The 18969-nt window shown below is 48.0% G+C and overlaps 1 protein-coding gene across 4 annotated transcripts in view; it reads left to right on the forward strand.

The window, feature by feature from the left end:
- LOC138809903 (transcriptional coactivator YAP1) overlaps positions 1 to 18969 on the forward strand; it is a 58465-nt gene that overhangs the window by 27543 nt on the left and 11953 nt on the right. For 2 of the 4 annotated variants that reach the window (XM_069997002.1, XM_069997021.1), the window contains exons 3-5: positions 174 to 283; positions 6330 to 6443; positions 16802 to 16995. In XM_069997002.1, coding sequence (XP_069853103.1) covers positions 174 to 283; positions 6330 to 6443; positions 16802 to 16995 — 418 coding nt within the window. The remainder of the gene's footprint in view (positions 1 to 173; positions 284 to 6329; positions 6444 to 16801; positions 16996 to 18969) is intronic. The other 2 variants (XM_069997011.1, XM_069997030.1) reach the window with 1 other exon arrangement.

Here is an 18969-nt window from a genome sequence, read left to right on the forward strand (position 1 = left end):
ATAGAGACAGGAGTCTTCTCAGATTTCTCCCCTGGCTGGCTTCAAACCATGACCTCCTCTAGGTTTGACTAGTTGGGACGACAGGTGTGAGTCCCCGGGCCTAGCTAGACCAGTGTTTTTAGGGTACCACCGACAGTATTTACTCCCTGACTCTGTGGTTTGGTTTGTCACAGTCACATGGATCAGACGACAACATGGCAGGATCCCAGGAAGGCCCTGTTCTCCCAGATGAGCGTCGCTGCCTCCACCAGCCCCTCCGTGCAGCAGACCTTGATGACCTCAGGTGAGCCAGACACTGGTCATTAGAGCACTCACTAATGCCTGTGCATCTTCGGAACTCGCTGCGCAGAACAGTCATTATTTTCTTACAGACCCTGCAGTCTGAGCCATGCTCTGCTCATGTCCTTCCTGTTTCACTTGGAGACATTTTATTTCAGAATAACATGCACTATACGATAGAGACTTGTTCGGTTGTTAATTCATAAGGCAATCTGTAACTTTTAAGCCAGACATGACTGAAGTTTTGGCTATGAAGCAGGCATCACAGATCTCTGGTTTTGTGTTCTTTCACTACTCTCTTGTATCTGAAGTCTCCTTTACTTTTTGGGCTCTAGATGGAAGACAGCTTCGAGCATGCTTTTTTTTTTTTTTGTAAAGGGTGAAGAGAATGTGTGAAGTTTGTTTGTTTGTTTGTTTGTTTTTGGCCAGTCCTGTGCCTGGACACTGTCCCTGAGCTGCTTTTGCTCAAGGCTGGTACTTGAGCCACAGCGCCACTTCCTGTTTTTCTGTGTATGTGGTGCTGAGGAATCAAACCCAGGGCTTCACGCATGCTAGGCCAGCACTCCTCCACTGAGCCACCTTCCCCGCCATGCAGGAGGTTTCAGGTTGAGTGTGTATCTGTGGACTCCAAGCTGTGATGTTCTTAGCCTACATTTGTGGGAGGATCAGGGGGCTTGAGACCTCCAGGGCTTCAAACGTGTCATCTTCTGCCTCTGGAGTGATGGCACCATGGGTGGGGGCGGAGGGTCACCACCATGGGCCATTTAATCTACCTTTTTTTTTTTTTTTTTTGGTCGGTCATGGGGTTTGAACTCTGGGCCTGGGTGCTGTCCCTCAGCTCTTCAGCTCAAGGCAAGCGCTCTACTACTTGAGCTACAGCACCACATCCAGTTTTCTGAGTGGTTTATTGGAGGTAAGAGTCTAACAGACTTTTCCTGCCCGGGCTGGCTTTGAACCATGATCCTCAGATCTCAACCTCCTGAGCAGCTACGATTCCAGGCGTGAGCCACCAGCATCTGGCTAGTCTACCTTTTAAAGCAATATTTCTACGTCCTCAAGACACTAGGAAAGCAGCAGCTTGTAAATCCAAAAATACTTATCCCAGACTGAGCATGTGTTATTTCACATGAACAGACAAAACGCCTGCATAAAGCGACAGGCTAAATTATTCTTTCTGAAGTGACTTGAATCTGCAGCTTTTCTCATTTGCATAATGAGGAGTAAGGCTGTCCCTTAGGATAGAGAGTGAGAAGAAAAGGAAATGTAACACACAGAGCTCTGTTTCAATCCACTAAAGAAGAGTCCCGGTGTCAGCATTTCATTTCTCACTTTCCCTGTGCAGTTGGTGCTGGGTGACTTTGCCCTTTGTGAGGTGGGTCAGGGTCAAGGTTCTCTCATTAAAAAGACACCTTTGCCCATCACTCCTTCCTCAAGGCTGCGTTCTGGATCTATTCCTGTGCCCTTGCCGGCTGCCCTGGCTTAGGGAACCTGGCAGCAGCTCTGCAGGGCGTGTTGTCACCTGACGGTGGAGGGTGGAGTGGTGGCTGGTGTGGGGAGCTCATGGAGAGAAGGAAGCCAGGATTGCACAGTGCGTCTGCTTCCACAGCTCTCTGTGGGTTGAACACTTGAATATTAGAGTTCAGAGTTGACACTGGAGAACAAGGCCACTTGACTCAGGAACAGCTGGCTCCTCAGCCCCCCAGCCTGGAGACAGCAGACCCTTCGGTGCTCAGGACGGAACAGCAACTGGGTGCCTTCACTGGACACGGCCTCCCATGCGTGTTCTGTCTCAGGAACAACCTGATTCCCGCCTCTGACAAGACCGCGCGGAGTCGGGGCTGAGATCAAGAGGCCTTGGAGTCAGGGATATGGGTTTGAATCCTCAGGGTCACCGTGGGCCTTGTGGGATCTTCGACGTTACTATGTCTCAATTTCAATAATGAAGTCCTCCCTAGAGCTATTACGGCGATTAGATGAGAATTCACTTGCAATCCGCAAATGGACACAACTGGTGCCATTATCTTACTTGTAGAGCATTGTGTACATGTCCTCATACATGTATGTGTATATGTACATATACATGTGTAAGTAAATATGAGCTGATACAGTGCAAGAATTTAAGTCACTGTTCATTCAGAATAGTTTTTTTGTTTTGTTTTGTTTTGTTTTTTTGGGTCCAGCCGTGGGGCCTGAACTCTGGGCCTAGGCGCTGTCCCTCAGCTCTTCAGCTCAAGGCTAGCGCTCTACCACTTGCGCCACCGCGCCACTTCCGGCTTTTTTTCTTTTTGCTTATGTGGTGCTGAGGAATCGAACCCAGGGCCTCGTGCATGCAAGGCAAGTGCTCTACTGCTGAGCCACCTTCCCAGCCCTCAGAATAGTTTGAGGCTGTTTATTTCTACAAACTTTCTTCAAATACAAGGCTATTGGTTCTTTACCCAAGTAATCAGTTTATCTCTGGCTTTCAGATTTACTTGAGTTTGTTTCATATAGGCATTAAAATGTTAAATATAGATTTAGTTGTTTTTTTTTTAATGCTAGTCCTGGGGCTCATACTCAGAGCCTGGGTTCTGCCCCTGAGCTTTTGTGCTCAAGACTAGTGCTGTACCACTTGAGCCATAGCTCCACTTTCAGCTTTTTGTGGTGGTTAATTGGAGATGGGAGTCCCATGGACTTTCCTGCCCAGGCTGGCTTTGAACCACAGTCCTCATCTCAGCCTCCTAAGTAGCTAGGATTACAGGTGTGAGCCATTGGTGCCTTACTAATTTTATTTTATTTTTTGCTGGTCCTGGGGCTTGAACTCGGGGCCTAGATGCCATCCCTGATCTTGTTTATGCTCAAGGTTAGTGCTATACCACTTGAGCCATGCTGCCATTAATCAGCTTTTTTCAGTAGTTTATTGGAGATGAGAGTCTCACAGACTTACCTGCCCATGCTGACTTCAAACTGCAACCTTCAGATCTCTGCCCCCTAAGTAGATAGTAGTACAGGCCTGAGAGCCAATGGCACCTGCCTATAAGGTGCTTCTTAAAAGTACCAATTTAATCACCAAACTAATTTTAGAAAGTATTAAAGAACATAAAGAAGAAGTACATATGCATGTGTGTCATTGCTACTTGCTAGCTCTCTTTTTTTTTTTTTGGTGCCAGTTCTGGGCTTGAACTCAGGCCCTGGGCACTGTCTCTGAGCTTCTTTTGCTCAAGCCCAGCCAGAACATCACTTCCGGCCTTTTCTGTTTGTTACTGAGGAATCAAACCCAGGGCTACCTGCATGCTAGGCAAGCATTCTACAACTAAGCCACATTCCCATCCTTTGGGTAAACTGTTTTTAGGCCTTAACTTCCTTGTGTGTTTAGCAGGGGAAAATAATTGTCCATATGTAATAAAATTATTGCACAGTTACTAATTTTCTTGCAAAGAACTTAGAACAGTACCTTGGTGTGTGGATCAGAATTCTGGAAAGGTCACTGAATCTACTTTCTAAGGAAAGGATTTCTTGATAGACCTGTATGCACTTTGAGCCGGTCACCTGGGTGTGTTGTGTGTCCCTGGAGACTTCTTCCTTCCTTCCTGAGTTGCAGGGCAGGTGAGGAGATACTAATCACTCCACCCTTGTGATCAAGACTTTCCTGTTTGATTAGACATTGCAGGTGGTTTTAGTTAGTTATTACTAATGCAAGCATTCTTAGGCAAGATCAGGAGTGGATGTCCTGTCACCCTCAGATTACGACAGAGTATTTTGTTTGTTCTGAAAATATTGCAGGAAGTGAGTGGTGGCTGTGGTGGATGGGTTGTCAGTCAGGCTGTGTTCTTATATCCCGTCTAGAAATGTATCTTCCCTAAGGATAAATAATTGTAACCATTGTTTAATGATAGCACACTACTTCCTTCTGTTTACCCAAATTCTAATTTCTCACATGCTTTATCTCACCCCCCTTCTCTCCCTCTCTCTCCCTCTCTCTCCCTCTCTCTCCCTCTCTCTCCCTCTCTCCCTCTCTCTCTTCCTCTCTCTCTCTCTCCCTCTCTCCCTCTCTCTCTCTCTTTCTTTGCCAGCCCTGTGGCTTGAACTCAGGGCCTGGCATTGTCCTTTAGCTTTCGCTCAAGGATAGAACTCTACCACTTGAACTTGAGTTCCACTTCTGGCCTTTTCTGTGTACGTGGCATTGAGGAATCTAACTTAGGGCTTCGTGCATGCCAGACGAGCACTCTACCACTGAGCCACATTCCCAGCCATCTTTTGTTTTTTGTCGGTCATGGGGCTTGAACTCTGGGCTTGGGTGCTGTCCTTGTGCTCTTCAGCTCAAGGTGACCGCGCTACTGCTTGAACCACAGTGCCACTTCCAATTTTCTAGTGGTTTATTGGAAATCAGAGTCTTATGGACTTTCCTGCCCAGTCTGGCTTTGAACCGCTATCCTCAGATCTCAGCCTCCTGAGTAGCTAGGATGACAGGCGTGAGCCACCGGCGCCTAGCCCTCCTTTGTTTCTTAAAGTGTTATAAAGGTTTTCGTGTAAGGACCAGGGTATGGCAGTTCAGCCTTAAAAGACCCAATGTGTCACTCCAGTAGCAAAAAGTGAATTTGGATGAAAAATTTATTGTCTCTCTTGACTAGTCTAAAGGTTGTCTATGATTTGGGAGAAATGCTGTTATAGAAATAGTAGTCCCAACATGTTATCCATCGGTCCTTTTACTTAATTAAAGGATGGAAAGTTTTGTTTTTCTTCACCTTCTCCCTTCTCTTTATTGGTGTTTGAACTCAGGAGCCCACGCTTCCAGCCCCTTTTACACTGTTGGATTTAGGTTTTGCGTTTTTTTGATGCCAGTCCAAGGGTTTGAACTCAGGGCTGGGGCACTGTCCCTGAGGTTTTGTGCTCAAGGCTAACGCTCTACCACTTTTAGCCACAGCTCAAATTCCCGGCTTTTTAGTAAATGGAATAAATGAAAGTCCATCCTGTGGACTTTCCTGCCTGGGCTAGCTTCGAGCCGCAATCCTCAGATTTCAGCCTCCTGAGTAGCTAGAATGACAGGTGTGAGCCACAGAAGCCCGGCTGGGGCTGTACTTCTGTCCCAGCCTGTGTGGGGCTAATTCTTCGCTGGGACAACAGGCACCACACGCAGCCCCACATCCAGCTCTGTAGAGAGAGTGTGGAGGCGTCTCTGCTCTTACACTCCCATGTTGGGATGGCGGCGGCAGCTCAGCGCCCCTGCTGCTGGCTGACGGATCTTGCATGAATCGCCAGCTTGGTCTTGAACTGGGATCTTCCCGACCCAAGCCTGGAAGCAGCTAGGGTTATTGGCGTCCTGGGATTGAACCGGGGCTGCTGTGGACTTGCTCATGGGGTAGTCACATGTGTGTCTTAGGACTTTGGCGTTCTTAAGCGGTGAACACGGCTTTCAAAATCGTTTTAAACTTGAGCCATTTTCACAAGGGTAGAAGCAATGCTACTGTCCGTGTTTCCGGTGGAAGTGTCCCAATACTTCGTTATTTTGGACCTCATCTCCCTGAAGCCAATCACCTGGCTTCCGCATCCTCATGAAAGTAGAAAAATACTCCCAAGTGCTAACTGCCCATTTTATATTATTCTGTCGCTTCAAAATGGCACCTCCTTTCACTTCTTGAGACAGTTGCCTTGCAAAACTTTCCTGTTCCATGCCCGTCTCCCACACTCCAGCAAGCTGAAGATTCTATCCACAGACCCACTTCCCACCATATCCACTAAGGTTTTGGGGGTGGGGGATGATAGTGTATTGCAGTTTTCTTGGTGGGTGGGGGCCAGTCACATACATAGTAGAAATAAGAGGAACGTGGCAGTCGTAGGTGAAGTGTGGTTTTTGTTTGTGTCTTTGGGGGATGTGGGTTTTATTGTTCTTCCGTTTCCTCTCTGAGGAGAAGAATCAGGTATATAAGTGTATCTTTCCTCTGAATACAAGCTAAAATCTGTCCCATGCATTGTTGTGCGTCTAGAGGTGTTTTGTGTTTAAATTTGCACCCTTTCCTGTTTTTAGGTAACAATAATGGAAAACTAACCATGATTCTTTTCCTCTGGTGTTACAGGCCCTCTACCTGACGGCTGGGAGCAAGCCACCACTCAGGATGGAGAGATTTACTACATCAACCACAAGGACAAGACCACCTCCTGGCTGGACCCCAGGATCGACCCTCGCTTTGGTAAAGGTTCATTTCAAATTCTTGAGTGTGTGAATTTTGGAAAGTGCATTTAAATGTGGTTACATAGTTATGTAGTTGTACAAAATGACTGCCTTTCCAACTTTCCCAAGTACTGGTTTTTGTTTTTGTTTTTTTTTTTTTCCCAACCTCTTCATTTAAACTTGAGACGCTGAGCTCTAAGTCGGCTTGTCAGTCTGGGCGGAGAGGGGGATGTTGTAACAGCTGACAGACCAGAATCCCTGCTCCTCTTGGTTGTGTGGGAAGCACAGTGACCTTGTACAAAACCAGGCTGTTGGGCCACATGGAAAACCTGGAATACTGGCTCTCAGTGACCTGGTCTTAACTCAGAGGGATGAGCACCATCCAGGGCTGGTGATAAATGGTGAAGAGAGGTCCGGCTTTAGGTGGTAGCGGGGGCGGGGCAGCCCTTGGCTTTAGAAATGGTCCAAAGGAAGCATCCCCTCACACTTCTTGGCTTTTTTCCCTCCATAGCAAAGGCCCCTTCCCTTTTAAATAATGTAGGAAACAAAAGAGTAAGCTAGGTTCCTGTCACATTGCATGGCTAAATGATTGTACCTCGCACAAAGCAGAGCGTGCTTGTTTATTTCATAAGCGTGCCTAAGGGTCTTTGTGCCTGTTTATCCATAGTTATATATATTTTTGCACTGTTTCAGTCTCCTCAGTTGGGTTTCTGGGATCTTTTTCCAAAGCCATGGAAAATGAATCTAAAAACTGTGGTTTTGAAGCTGTCGTCTTGAGCTAGACGCAGCTAACTGAAACCATGTGCAACATCGATCACACAGTGGGTCAGGCTCCGAGCGGACGCTTGAAGCCTCCTGAGGCTGACCTCGCAGCCTCCATGGGCCTTACAGGGGAGAGGAGTTAACTCTGCGGATGCCATCTCCCGCATGCCTCGCGGAAAGCAGAAATAACCATATAGAGCGGCTACACCAAGTAACTTCCTCGTCAGCAGTCCTAGGAACCTTTCTGCCTCTTGGGTCTACCTCGAGAAAAAACAAAGTGGGCACTGGCGGCTCACGCCTGTCATCCTAGCCACTCAGGAGGCTGAGATCTGAGCATCGGGGTTCAAAGCCAGCCCGCGCAGGAAAGTCCCTAAGACTCTTATCTCCGGTGAACCATCAAAAAACCAGAAGTGGCGCTGTAGCTCAGGTAGTAGAGTACTCACTTTTGAGGTGAAGAGCTGTGGGACAGGGCCCAGGCCCAGAGTTCAAGCTCCACGACCAACCAAAAAAACCCCCAAAAACAGAAAAGTTCAACCAAACAGTACTTGTGTTGTTTGCCTCAAATGTCAACTTTATGGATTAATGCAAAGTAAAATCAAAGTTGGTCCTGGGCAGAGATGGTTATTTTGACAGATAACCAGTTTGGCTTAAATGCCAGTCTTTTTGGCTTCTGGACCTGTTTGAGGGTTAAAAATAAAAGGTAATGTGGCATGTTAGTAATTCACAACTTCAGGTCCTATTTTAATATTTGAATAAGGCCTTGTGGTTGAAATAGGAGCCCATGAGAGGTAGGAAATTTAATAAATGTTGCCATTAGTTCTAAGGACTGGGGTGACGGAGGCCACGTTTCTTGGGGTCATTTTTAATGAAATGAATTCATCTGCATTTTGGAAATTTTAGGCTCATGAAAAATGATTAACTCTTTACTGAGATCAGTATTTAAGATTTTTAAAGGCATGTTTTCAGTGAAACAGTAAGAACCAAAAAAACAAAAACAAAACCACTCCTACCTCTGAAACACACATGCACACACAAGCTTATGATTAGATGTGCCAAAAAAGTCTCATGAAATTCTCTTCCTGCCTCGTTCCCCTTTCTGGGCCCACTGTGGATGTGTGTCCCAGACAGGCTTGTCAGCATGCCAGTGCTCTTTATTTTGTGGCTGGGCTTTTAATCTGTTCCAGACCTTTTCAGTCAGAGAGCTCAAGTGTAACTGAAGGGGTAGGGGAGAGACAACAGGGGGAATTAGTGCTCTGATCTGGAGTGACTGCAGATAGAGACAAGCTGTTAGATGCTGGATTTTGAAGACTTCCTTCAACCTGAAGTTCTGTTCTATGTAGTGGATTATTCCTCCTCTCCCCCCCCCCCCCCCCCCCCCCCGCTTTCGCTTTCCCCTACTTTTTTTTTTTGCCAGTCCTGGGGCTTCAACTTAGGGCCTGGGTGCTGTCCCTGCTCGAAGATAGAGCTCTATCAAATGAGCCACAGCACTGTTTCTGGCTTTTTCTTTGTATGTGGTACTGAGGAATGGAACCCAGGGCTTCATGCATGCTAGGCAAGCGCTCTTCCACTGAGCCACCTTCCCCCCACCCCTATTTCGACCCCCCTGAGCCCAGCAGGCTCTGCAAATGGTATTCGGTTATTGCTCTTAGGGTTCTAGAGTTTGTTTCCCTGTATTTTCCAAGTCTGTATTTAAATGTCGGCTATTCGAGTTGTGATGGGTTGGAGGGAAGGCTATACCTCTGTGTGAGTGTTAACTAGGTCACCCCCTTCAGTGTGGATCCTTTTTATATTTCTAATCAGGCCCTTCAACCTAGAGCATTAAGATAACCATTCCTTCATATCTCTCACAAAGTTTAAATGCATTATCTGAAATTAGGAAATTAAATAACGGGTTGGGATTAGTAAATTTTTATGGTGTTCTTATTCATTTAACATTAAAAAACTATGTCTGTACATTGTTTTAGAAAATTTACTAGTAATATTTAACAGATCATCAGTTGTGACCAAATGTCAATGTGGATGCAGATACTTACAGGGCTTTTAAGGAAGAATGTTTAAGCTGGGTGCCGGTGGCTCGCACCTGTAATCCTAGCTACTCACAAGGCTGAGATCTGGGATCCTGGTTCCAAAAAAAAAAAAGGAAAACAGGGGGGCTGGGAAGGTGGCTCAGTGGTAGAGCACTTTCCTTGCATGCTCGAGGCCCTGGGTTCGATGCCTCAGCACCACATAAGAAAAAAGCTGGAAGTGGTGCTGTGGCTCAAGTGGTAGAGCGCTAGCCTTGAGCTGAAGAGCTGAGGGACAGTGCCCAGGCCCAGAGTTAAGGCCCCACGACCGGACACCCCCCCCCCCCCCCCCCCGCCGCCAAAAAAAAGGAAAACAGAAAAAACTCCAGGGCCTGCTGATATATATATATGAATCATTGCTTATCCTGGGCTTGAGCTCAGGGCCTGGGCACTGTCCTTGAGCTTTTTTGTTCAAGGCTAATGTTCTACCACTTGAGCCATGGCCCTACTTCTGGCTTTTTGGCTTGTTCACTGGAGATTAGAATACCCTGTCATTCCTTACTACAGTTCGGGCACAGAAAGTTTTATGCTGGGAAATGTCAAAGGTAGTTAAAACTCAGATGTTAATTTTCACCCTTCATTTCCACATTTTCTTTTTTCTTTTTTCTTTTTTTTTTTTTTGCCAGTCATAGGGCCTGAACTCAGCCTGGGCGCTGTGTCTCAGCTCTTCAGCTGAAGGCTAGCCCCAAACCAGACCCTGGTGGGTGATGCCTGTACTGTAGCCCCAGCCACTTGAGATCTGGAAGATTTAGTTTAAGACCAGCCCAGGAAAATGTTCACGAGACCCTATTTTAACCAACAGAAAGTTGGGCATGGATTCTTACTCCTGTAATCCCAGTTATCTAGGAGGCAAGATGGTTCCAGGTGAAATTTGTGAGACCCCCTTTCATCTATGCAGGAAGCATAAGTAGGTGGATTGTGACTTGGATATAAAGCATAATAATGTGAAGAAAAGCTGAGGCATGGTTCGAGTGGCGCAGTATTCTGTTGAGTTCAAACTTACATACTGACAAAATTTTCTTTTAGTAAAATAGGTCCCTAAAGCCAAAAGTTGTACAGGACATTTTTCTGTCCAAGGTAAAATAAATATAAGTAATTAAATATCTCTTAGAAATTTTAACCCTAAGACATCAATCATCTCATTAACTATCCTAAGATTCAGTATTGGCCAGCCCCAAATCTCTCCTTATCAGCGATAAGGGTAAAACTCTGGGTGCTTCAGAAACTCTAACTTCTGTGCTGGTGAGCTGGGAAGGGGGGGGGGATGCCATTTGGCCATTTGAGTTTTATCAGAAGGGCAGATTGCTTGGCATCCATGTATTGAAGACAATTTGTTTCCCTTGCCAGCTTTTTTATCTTTCCTGGGAATCCTAGACTGTCATCGTTTCTTGGTTTTGATTATATTAACTCCTTAGGACAGAGAGGAAAAGGTGATGTTTCTTTTATGTTGAAGTGAAAAGAATTACTGCTAACCAACAATCACTGACAGATAAACTTCACTTTGGCCTGAAGAGGAAAATCCCTCCCTCCCTCCCTCCCTCCCTCCCTCCCTCCCTCCCTCCCTCCCTCCCTCCCTCCCTCCTTCCCTTCCTTCTTCCCTTTCTGTCCTGGAGGACTGAACTCAGAGCCTCACAGATGCAGTACCATCGTCCCTGTCCCTGGCCCACTAAATGGCACAGGATCCCTCGTTCGCTGTGACTCCCCGAACCACCCGCTCATGTTTAATATTTGAAAATTATGCCAAGAGGAGTAGGAAGTCTGAGCGGCCCTGAAGTTCGGGGAATTCTAAGCTGTGCAGACCTCTGGTGTAGAATCTATCTCAGGACTGCTAGACTGCAGGCCATTCTGCTTTTAGAAACCACCCCACCCGTCTACCTGCCCTGCCAGGACTTGGAGAGAGGGAAGGGTTCGTGTTCTTGTGCCCTGCGTCCTGACTCTGTGAAGAAAGCTAGTGAGGGCCCCAGCCCCCCACTTCCAGACCAGCCCCCTGGAATGGGTTTCCCACTGCGGAGCAAGACCACCGGGGAACGGACCTTGCCTTGATTGGCTTGCTGCTCTCCCAGGGAATCCATGCCATTTAAGGCAGGTTCTCTGGGCCAGATGCTGGTTGTCACTTTCCTCAGAAATCTATTTCCCTTCATGGTTAGGAGTACAGGTCTGATCTTAGCAGGATCAGGCTGATCTAGGGGCAGCCGTCCTGATTTTCCCTGTGTTCTCCACTGTAAAAATTGACCAGCCTTTCATGTTACTGGTACCTCCTTAAACGTGATACCGGGTGGTGTTTTAAGTGCATCATTCAAGGAGAAAAGCAGAGATGACAGTGCCCTGCTGGGGAGTTTTCTGTGCTGCCCTCCACCCCCCACCCCCCACCCCCCCACCCCCAATGAGCCTTTTTTTTTTTTCCTACCAACCAAATCTATAGTAAAGGTTAGTCTCCTGTTTTCCATGTGAGAGTTAGCATAACTTTCTGGATTTCATTGAATTAAATTGTGTTGTATATGAAATTACTCGTTTGGAGAGTTAGAAACCCAAATTTATTCAGGAGGTTGATGTGAGGACAGTGGTGGGTGCTAGCCCCAGCAGGAAAATCCAGATTAACACCAGAGATCCTCCTCTTCACTAGCCTTGAGCACAAAAGCTCAGTGCCCAGGCCCTGAGTTGAAGCCCTAAGTCCAACACAAGAGAGAGACCCAGGTTTTTCTGATAGCACTAAGTTACCAAGTGGTTCAGAAAGACAACTGACTTGCCTTGACTTAGCTTGGCTGGTGTGTGAGATGTGAGCGGATTAAACTGGACACCCTTAGGAATGTGCCCAGTCTTGGGATGGGGGAAGGGGAGAAGGGAAGGCTGTACTGTGAGTTCTCCTCCTGGAAGTTACTTTTCAATACCCTTAATCTGAGTGCACAGGGGTTTAGGAGATAACTTTTGAACTATTTATTGTACCTTCTCAATTCAGCTTTTGGTCTTCTGGTCCTCGGGAATTACTTTTGAAGAGGGGTGCGATATCTCTCACCTCTAATCTGAAGATAAGCCCTATCTCTTGGAAGCCAAATTGGGGGGGGGGTGTAGGGAGGATTAGGGAAGCTGTAGCTGTACCTTTCTCAGCCGGGTCTTTAGCAGCAGGAGCTTTTACTGCAATCGGCAGTGGTGCTTTGGAGGTGTGCTTTGTTTGTTTTTAATTTTAGAGCATCTGTAAATGGACGCAGTTGAAAATCTAATGTAAGTGAACCTGAAGTTTAGCCAGTCTGCCCAAAGCAGTCAGGTTGAAGCCCACTGTTAAAGGCTGGCACTGGTCACACTTTTTAAGTCTGGAAGACTATTGAATAAGTAGCAGCACTCACGCACTCCTTGAGTTGAGCAGCCTTATTCACTTGAAAAGTTGGTGTGAAATTCAGTAGGCTGGTACCACCAAAGTTCTATGGCAAGCCTTCCCGCACCTCCCCTGGCACGCAGGCCAGTGTGGATGAAGTTAGTGTGTACTTCGTGCAGGATGGGTGGCTCTGCAGCCCAGATAGTTATGTAAAGAATATTCTGTTGTTCTTCTGTTATTAACTTCGCAATTTGTGTAATTTAAGAGCTTCATGTCGCCAGGACTGGCGTTACTGAGCACACCTTTGTTGTTAGAGGAGAGTTGTCTCCAGTTCTGTTTGTGTTAAAGTACCCTGGGAAGAGGGCCGGCCTGCTTTGGCTACCCCCTCCCCAGTTCAGATAAAAGCAAAGAGGAGATTGGAGAAGCAAACATCTCCCCCCCCTCCCCCCAAGGCCTATCTCTGTGAAGGAAATTAGGCTGACCTAGCACAGGAGTGGTGCTGGGCTGGGTTTTATCTCTGAATCGTTTTGTTCTGCTTTTGGGGTTGCTGAGGCCATTTCAGAAGTCCTTGTGCTCAGACTCCCCTGCACCCACGGTCTGTTCAGGATCTCAGGTCTGAGTGGAGGGGCCCACGGGCCATGGAGATGGAGGCTGCGGAGGAAGCAAGTAAGAGGTCACAGTAAAGTGTGTACCACACCTCTGGTGTGAGGCTCTGTAGGGAACATGGTCGAACGCCAAGGTTCCTGTGTCTCACGGACTACAGATGCATCCAGTGAAAAGTGCTCCCAACTAGTAGGAAATTGGAAGTCAAGCTGTGATTAATGAATTTGCTTGTTCCTTAATCTAACCTGAATTCTCGAGTGTGACTCCCCTCTCTTTACGGCAGTAGTCACACTGCTTCCACGCGAGTCTCGGGGTGTGTTTTCTAGAAGGGGCGCAGGGGTGCTCTGAGCAGCCCTCCTGCCCTGCCTCGCCTCGCTCCCTGCCTGAAGTGCTGGATGAGGTGATGAGGAGCACGTGCTCTCTTGCATTAGTGCTAGCGTTGTGCCATCCGTAAGTGTATTGTTTGGAAAATAACACCGTCATGAGGATTAAGCCAGACTTTCCGGAGGAAAAGTTGGCTGATGCCAAGTATTGGTGTTCGTCATCCCTGTTTTTAAGCAATTATAGATGGAAATATTTATCCTTTGTGGGGGTGCTCAGGAGTTGGTGTTAGGGAAGGGCAGAGGTGGAGTTGAGAGAAGCATCCAGACCAGAGGAGATGAGTGGCCGTGGCCCACGAGGCACAGCGCACCACTGTCTGAACCACGCGTGGACTGGCCGAGAAAGACTGACAGCTGAGGAGCCGCACGTGGCGGCGGCGCGCACCTTCACCCAGGGCAGCTGGGTGCCCGAGTGAGGCAGCGGCTTTGGAAACTCGTCGGGCTCCGTGTGGCGGTAGCTGTGCTGGGTTGACAGTTGATGTCCATACAGAAAGAAACCTGTAGACACGTTTGAGAACCGCAGGTGGTAGAGCAGGGTCGGCGGGGCTGAGGGAGGAGTGGGGGAGCTGCCCACGACACAGGCGTGGCTCATGGAGGGATAAAAGTTGTGGAGTGGGATGGTGCGGTGGGCTGCGCAGATGTGTCGACCTAGGAAGAGCCCCGGAACATGCATGTTAACATGGTGAGCCGTTCGGTACGCGGACTCCCTCACCCCAGAGGACCCCAGGTGTGGTGATACGACTTAGGTACATAGTCTAGGTGCCGTGTTAGGCACCGGCCTATGCATTTTGATAGTCAAGACATGAGTCCTCAGGTTCGGGCCCTGGCGCCCCATCCGGGTAGATCACACACTCTGGCCTCAACCTCCGGATCCTGCCTCTGTCAGAGTGCAGGGGTAGGCATGTGCTTGCATTGTGGGCCTAACAGCTGCTGATCTTTTCGGTGCCATGATGGTGAGTCAAGTAGTCATTTGTCCCGAGAAGCCAGCATTAGAAAATGGTAGCTCATACAATGAGTTGCTTTTTTTTTTTTTTTTTTTTTTTTGCCAGTCTTGGGGCTTGAACTCAGGGCCTGGGCGCTGTGTCTGAGCCGCTCTCTGCTCAAGGCTGGCACTCCGGAGCCACAGCGCTACTTGCAGCTTTTTCTGTGTATGTGGTGCTGAGGAATAGAACCCAGGCTTCGTGCATGCCAGGCGAGCGCTCTACCGCTGAGCCACCTTCCCATGCCGTGAGTTGAAATTTTGCAGATCCCTGGTCCCTTGTAGTAAGCAGTGGGCATTCCTTGTTGGTTGTTTTCCCTGGTACTAGGACTTAACTTGTGATTGCTGAGGTTGCGGGTAGGCTCTCATCTGGTATTGGGCTACGTAGTGATCCATACCTCTAGCCTGGCTTTTTTGCTGGCTAACTGAAGAGGGAGTCATGCAGACTGTGCTGCCCTGCTGCCTCTGATCCCGTAGGCCTCTGCTCTGAGGAGCTCGAGCAGTATTGTAGGTATGAGCCAGAGGTTCACTGTTTTAAAGATGAACAGAAAAGTATTCATTAGGCTCTCGCACTCGTGGCTCATGCCTGTAATCCCAGCTACTCAAGAGTGTAAGATCTGAGGCTCACGATTCAAAGCCGGTTTTGGACAGGAAAGTCCATGAGACTCTGGAAGTACAGCTGTGGCTCAAAGTGGTAGAGTGCTGGCCTTGAGAGATAGAGCTCAGGGACAGCGCCCAGGCCCTGAGTTTTAAGCACTACAACTACCAAGAGAGATAAGAATAGAAAAGTATTCATTAAATTGTCTGAGGATGGCAAGATCCTAATGTTTTAGTAGTTCAAAAATAATTCCTAATTTTAAATGTATACTTAAGATATTAGAAATGAATTTGTTACCCCAAAGTCTTCAAAACTGAGTGACTTGTTTGTAATGCTTTGTATGGGTCCAGGGGTTTGAGGGTACAAATTGTGTCAGTTTAAAGTTGGATGTTGTCAGTGACCCTGGGGAGAGATGTTCTGTCGAAGATCCTCTCCTCCTCCCTCTGAAGGAGGTGGTCTCTTTTTCAGAACTGCTGAGTGGTTGGTTTGCTGCCAAAAAGCTGTCAGGACTTTTGTGTTTTGTAAAATTCAGAGCAGTTGCCTCTCCTTGGGTGTCTCAGACACATCATCAGCTTCACAGTACAGCCCTTCTGACATCTTGTGTGGAGTCTTTTTCTCTCTTTACCTTGTGAAGGTACAGTCTGGAAACACAGGGCGGAGGTTGGAAGTGCCCGGCCCCGCTTCCGGTTCAGCTGTTTGCTGTGTGTGCGGTCTCATGTGCTCCGTGCCCACTGCACTGTGTGCTTTGATGCTTCATTAAGATGCTCAGATGACGGAGAACAGGATGCTTCAGGGAGAAGAAACCCCAGCCTGCGAGTGGCGCCACTGCTCCCTGAGTTGGTTAAGTGGCTCTCCTCGTGGAGTCTTTGTATTGCTGCTCGGGCCCTGAGCTCACACAGCATGTAGCTAAACACAACTGGAAGTCACCAGTCCCCTGCTCCGTGTTCTGCACAGGTGTCCGCTGGGTTTCGTGACCATCAGGAGATGTCCTTCCTTCAGTGTTGTGTCAGTAGTAAAAATGCAGCCATAGGTGCATAGTACGTGCCATAGGTCTGAGAAAATTGAGTACAGACAACGGGTCTGCACAGGAATGCCGAGGGTGCGTGGTGCTGTGTCTGGCTTACGTTGAATAAGCTCATCTTGTAATACTGATTTTGTCACAGCTTTCAGTCTAAAGAGATTATTTACCAGTCTTGCAGATTATTTGCAGTTAGGTGTCAGTGACACTCATCCATCATCCTAGCTGCTTGGGAGGCTGGTGTCTGGAGGGCTGCAGCCAGCCCCAGCAGAAAAGTCCGGGAAACCCTGGCTTCGGTTAAACACCAGAAAGCAGAGCTGTGGCTCAAGTGGGTAGAGTGCTAGCCTTGAGCAAAAGAGCTCAAGGACGGTGCTGGCACTGACAAGCCCCAGGCCCCGAAAACACAAATACACGCTCAGACCTTTCTTCACAGCTAAGACTTTCTGCCCGTTCCCGTGTGCGCGCTCTCCCGTGCTGCCTGTGCCACGGGTTCAGCAGTGATCACCTGATCCAGCCGCAGTGATCTTGGCGGACTCCTAGGAGATTTGTACCTAGTGCTGCTGTCCAGACCCAAGCAGCTCCGTCACATTTCTCCAGGTGCTGTGGAGTAACTACATCGTCCTGTCAGCAGACTTGTTTAGGATGCTCTCTTCTCTCATTTCAGCCATGAACCAGAGAATCAGTCAGAGCGCCCCTGTGAAGCAGCCGCCGCCCTTGGCACCCCAGAGCCCGCAGGGAGCCCTCCTGGGAGGCGGGGGCTCCAACCAGCAACAGCACATGCGGCTGCAGCAGCTGCAGATGGAGAAGGAGCGGCTGCGGCTGAAGCAGCAGGAGCTGCTCCGGCAGGTGAGGCCACAGGTAGACACCAGCCTTCCGCTTTTCTTTCATGAACTCGGGCAGACTTCAGCGCAGCGTTGAGTGGTTGTGGAGGAACACTGTAAAGTGGGGGTCACCGCAGCCCATGGTGCCCAGATCACAGCGTTGTTACAAGCGGCATCGCTGTTTGTAATCCTGTGTTACAAAGAGACTTGTGGGCCATGGGCGGTGTGGTGCAGCGAGACACACAGGAAACACAGGGATGCTCCCTGGAACGGGGCTCGGGCTGTGGCGTCCTGTATTCCTCACAACCCAGGAGGGGCGCGGGGACAGCGGGGGGAAGAGCTAGCTGCTTCTGCTCTGAGCACAGCATTTCCGCACGCCACAGGACACCTGTGACACAGTCTTGACTGCCGGGCCTGCGTGTTGTGCGCCTCAGTCTGCAAAATCTCATAAAGTATGTTCTTGGTCTTCTCCAAACGTAGAAGATTCACATGTCTTAAAATTCCCTTCTTAGTATGGAAGTGAACTCCAGGAAATGGAAACAAAAACAAATTAATACACCCCCTCTTCTGATTTGTTCTTTTCATGATAGTAGAGAGCTTGAGGTCCAGACTGAGATAATTCATTCCGCTTCTCAAAATGAATTTTTGGCTAAGAGGGCTTAGCAGTAGAGTTGCCCGTCTAGCAGCGAGGAAAGGGGCTGTGGGTGGCTAGGCAAGCATGGTCAAAACAGTGTTTAACTTACCTTGTTCGAGCGCGTTTAAAATACCTAGCTATTGAGGGTTTTTGTCATATTAGCAGAATAAGTTTTTTTTAAGCATTTGTATAAATAGTTTTGGATAGATAGTAAACACTATACAGTGGTAAGAATGTACAAAATGTGAAAGTACAATAGATAGTCTCACTCTATTTTTCCTGTCTCCGGAGTGTCAATTAGGGAGCTCTGGGCCCTCCCTCCCTCCTTCCCTCCCTCCCGCCCTCCCTCCCCCCCCCCCCTCCCCTAACCAACCATGCGTGAGCCTGAGCCATCTCTGAGCTCTGCTGTGGGCTGTGAGGAGCCAGCTGATAGGTACCTAAGGAATTCATGACCGGCTCGCTCTCCAGTGACTTTGCTCTGTCAGTAATTGGCCCTTGGGCTAGTAAAGAGGGTGCGTATTCAAGTAGACTGCATTGTCAGAGCAGGGTAACACATGAGGAATTTAACCATATGGATATTAGAGAAATGTGACAATTCAGCACTGTGTCTACACAGCCTGTTTCAAGGTTTGCTTCTTACTGTGTTACTGATGAGTACTCATGGGTCTAAGGAAACGCAGGCTTCACTTGCACGTGATGGAGGCCTATCCAACTTGAGACACTTTAAGAAGAAACAAGTTACTTAATTAGTGATGTCAAAGTCTTAATGTTTTTGTTTTAAAAGTCTTGATGAGTCATCCACGATTTTCGTGAATGCCAACATCAGTGTGGTTGTTTTGTTTGTTTCTGGTGGGCAAAAACGCTACTTGTTAACCCTTCTTTCTGAGGACTTTCTCTAAATCTTCTTGTCCCTACCTTGGGTGATGGGTCCTGGACAGCTTGGTTTCGCTTCTTCATAGGTGACCTCTTCTTTTTTTCTTGCTACTGTCCTGTCTTGCGTTGAGGTGACAAATGTGCTCTGTGCTCATACTAACAGTCAGTTTTTAAAGAATTCTTCTGTGTCTCTGTTAGCGATCAGTGTCAATTCAGTGTCTCTGAAGTGACTGGCTTCTGTGACCTGTGGGCAACAGCTCCACTGTGGAGCCCCAGCCCTTCCCGCCGGGTGCCTGGCTCCTGAGCTCTGCAGCCTTGCCATCTGTCTTAAAGCTGTTTGAACTGCAGAGGTTTTAGTTTTTGTTCTGTGGTGACTCCCTGGCCCCTGTCTTCCTGAGTCCTCTGCTTCTCGGTAGCTTGGGAATTCTGTGCTCTGGTGATATGTCTGGATACAATTTGTAAGCCTACACAGCCAAACCATGTGGCTTAAAGTAATTTTTATCC

Source organism: Dipodomys merriami, unplaced genomic scaffold (assembly GCF_024711535.1).
Source record: "Dipodomys merriami isolate MVZ:Mamm:240054 unplaced genomic scaffold, mDipMer1.0.p SCAF_103, whole genome shotgun sequence".
NCBI classification, from domain to species: domain Eukaryota; kingdom Metazoa; phylum Chordata; class Mammalia; order Rodentia; family Heteromyidae; genus Dipodomys; species Dipodomys merriami.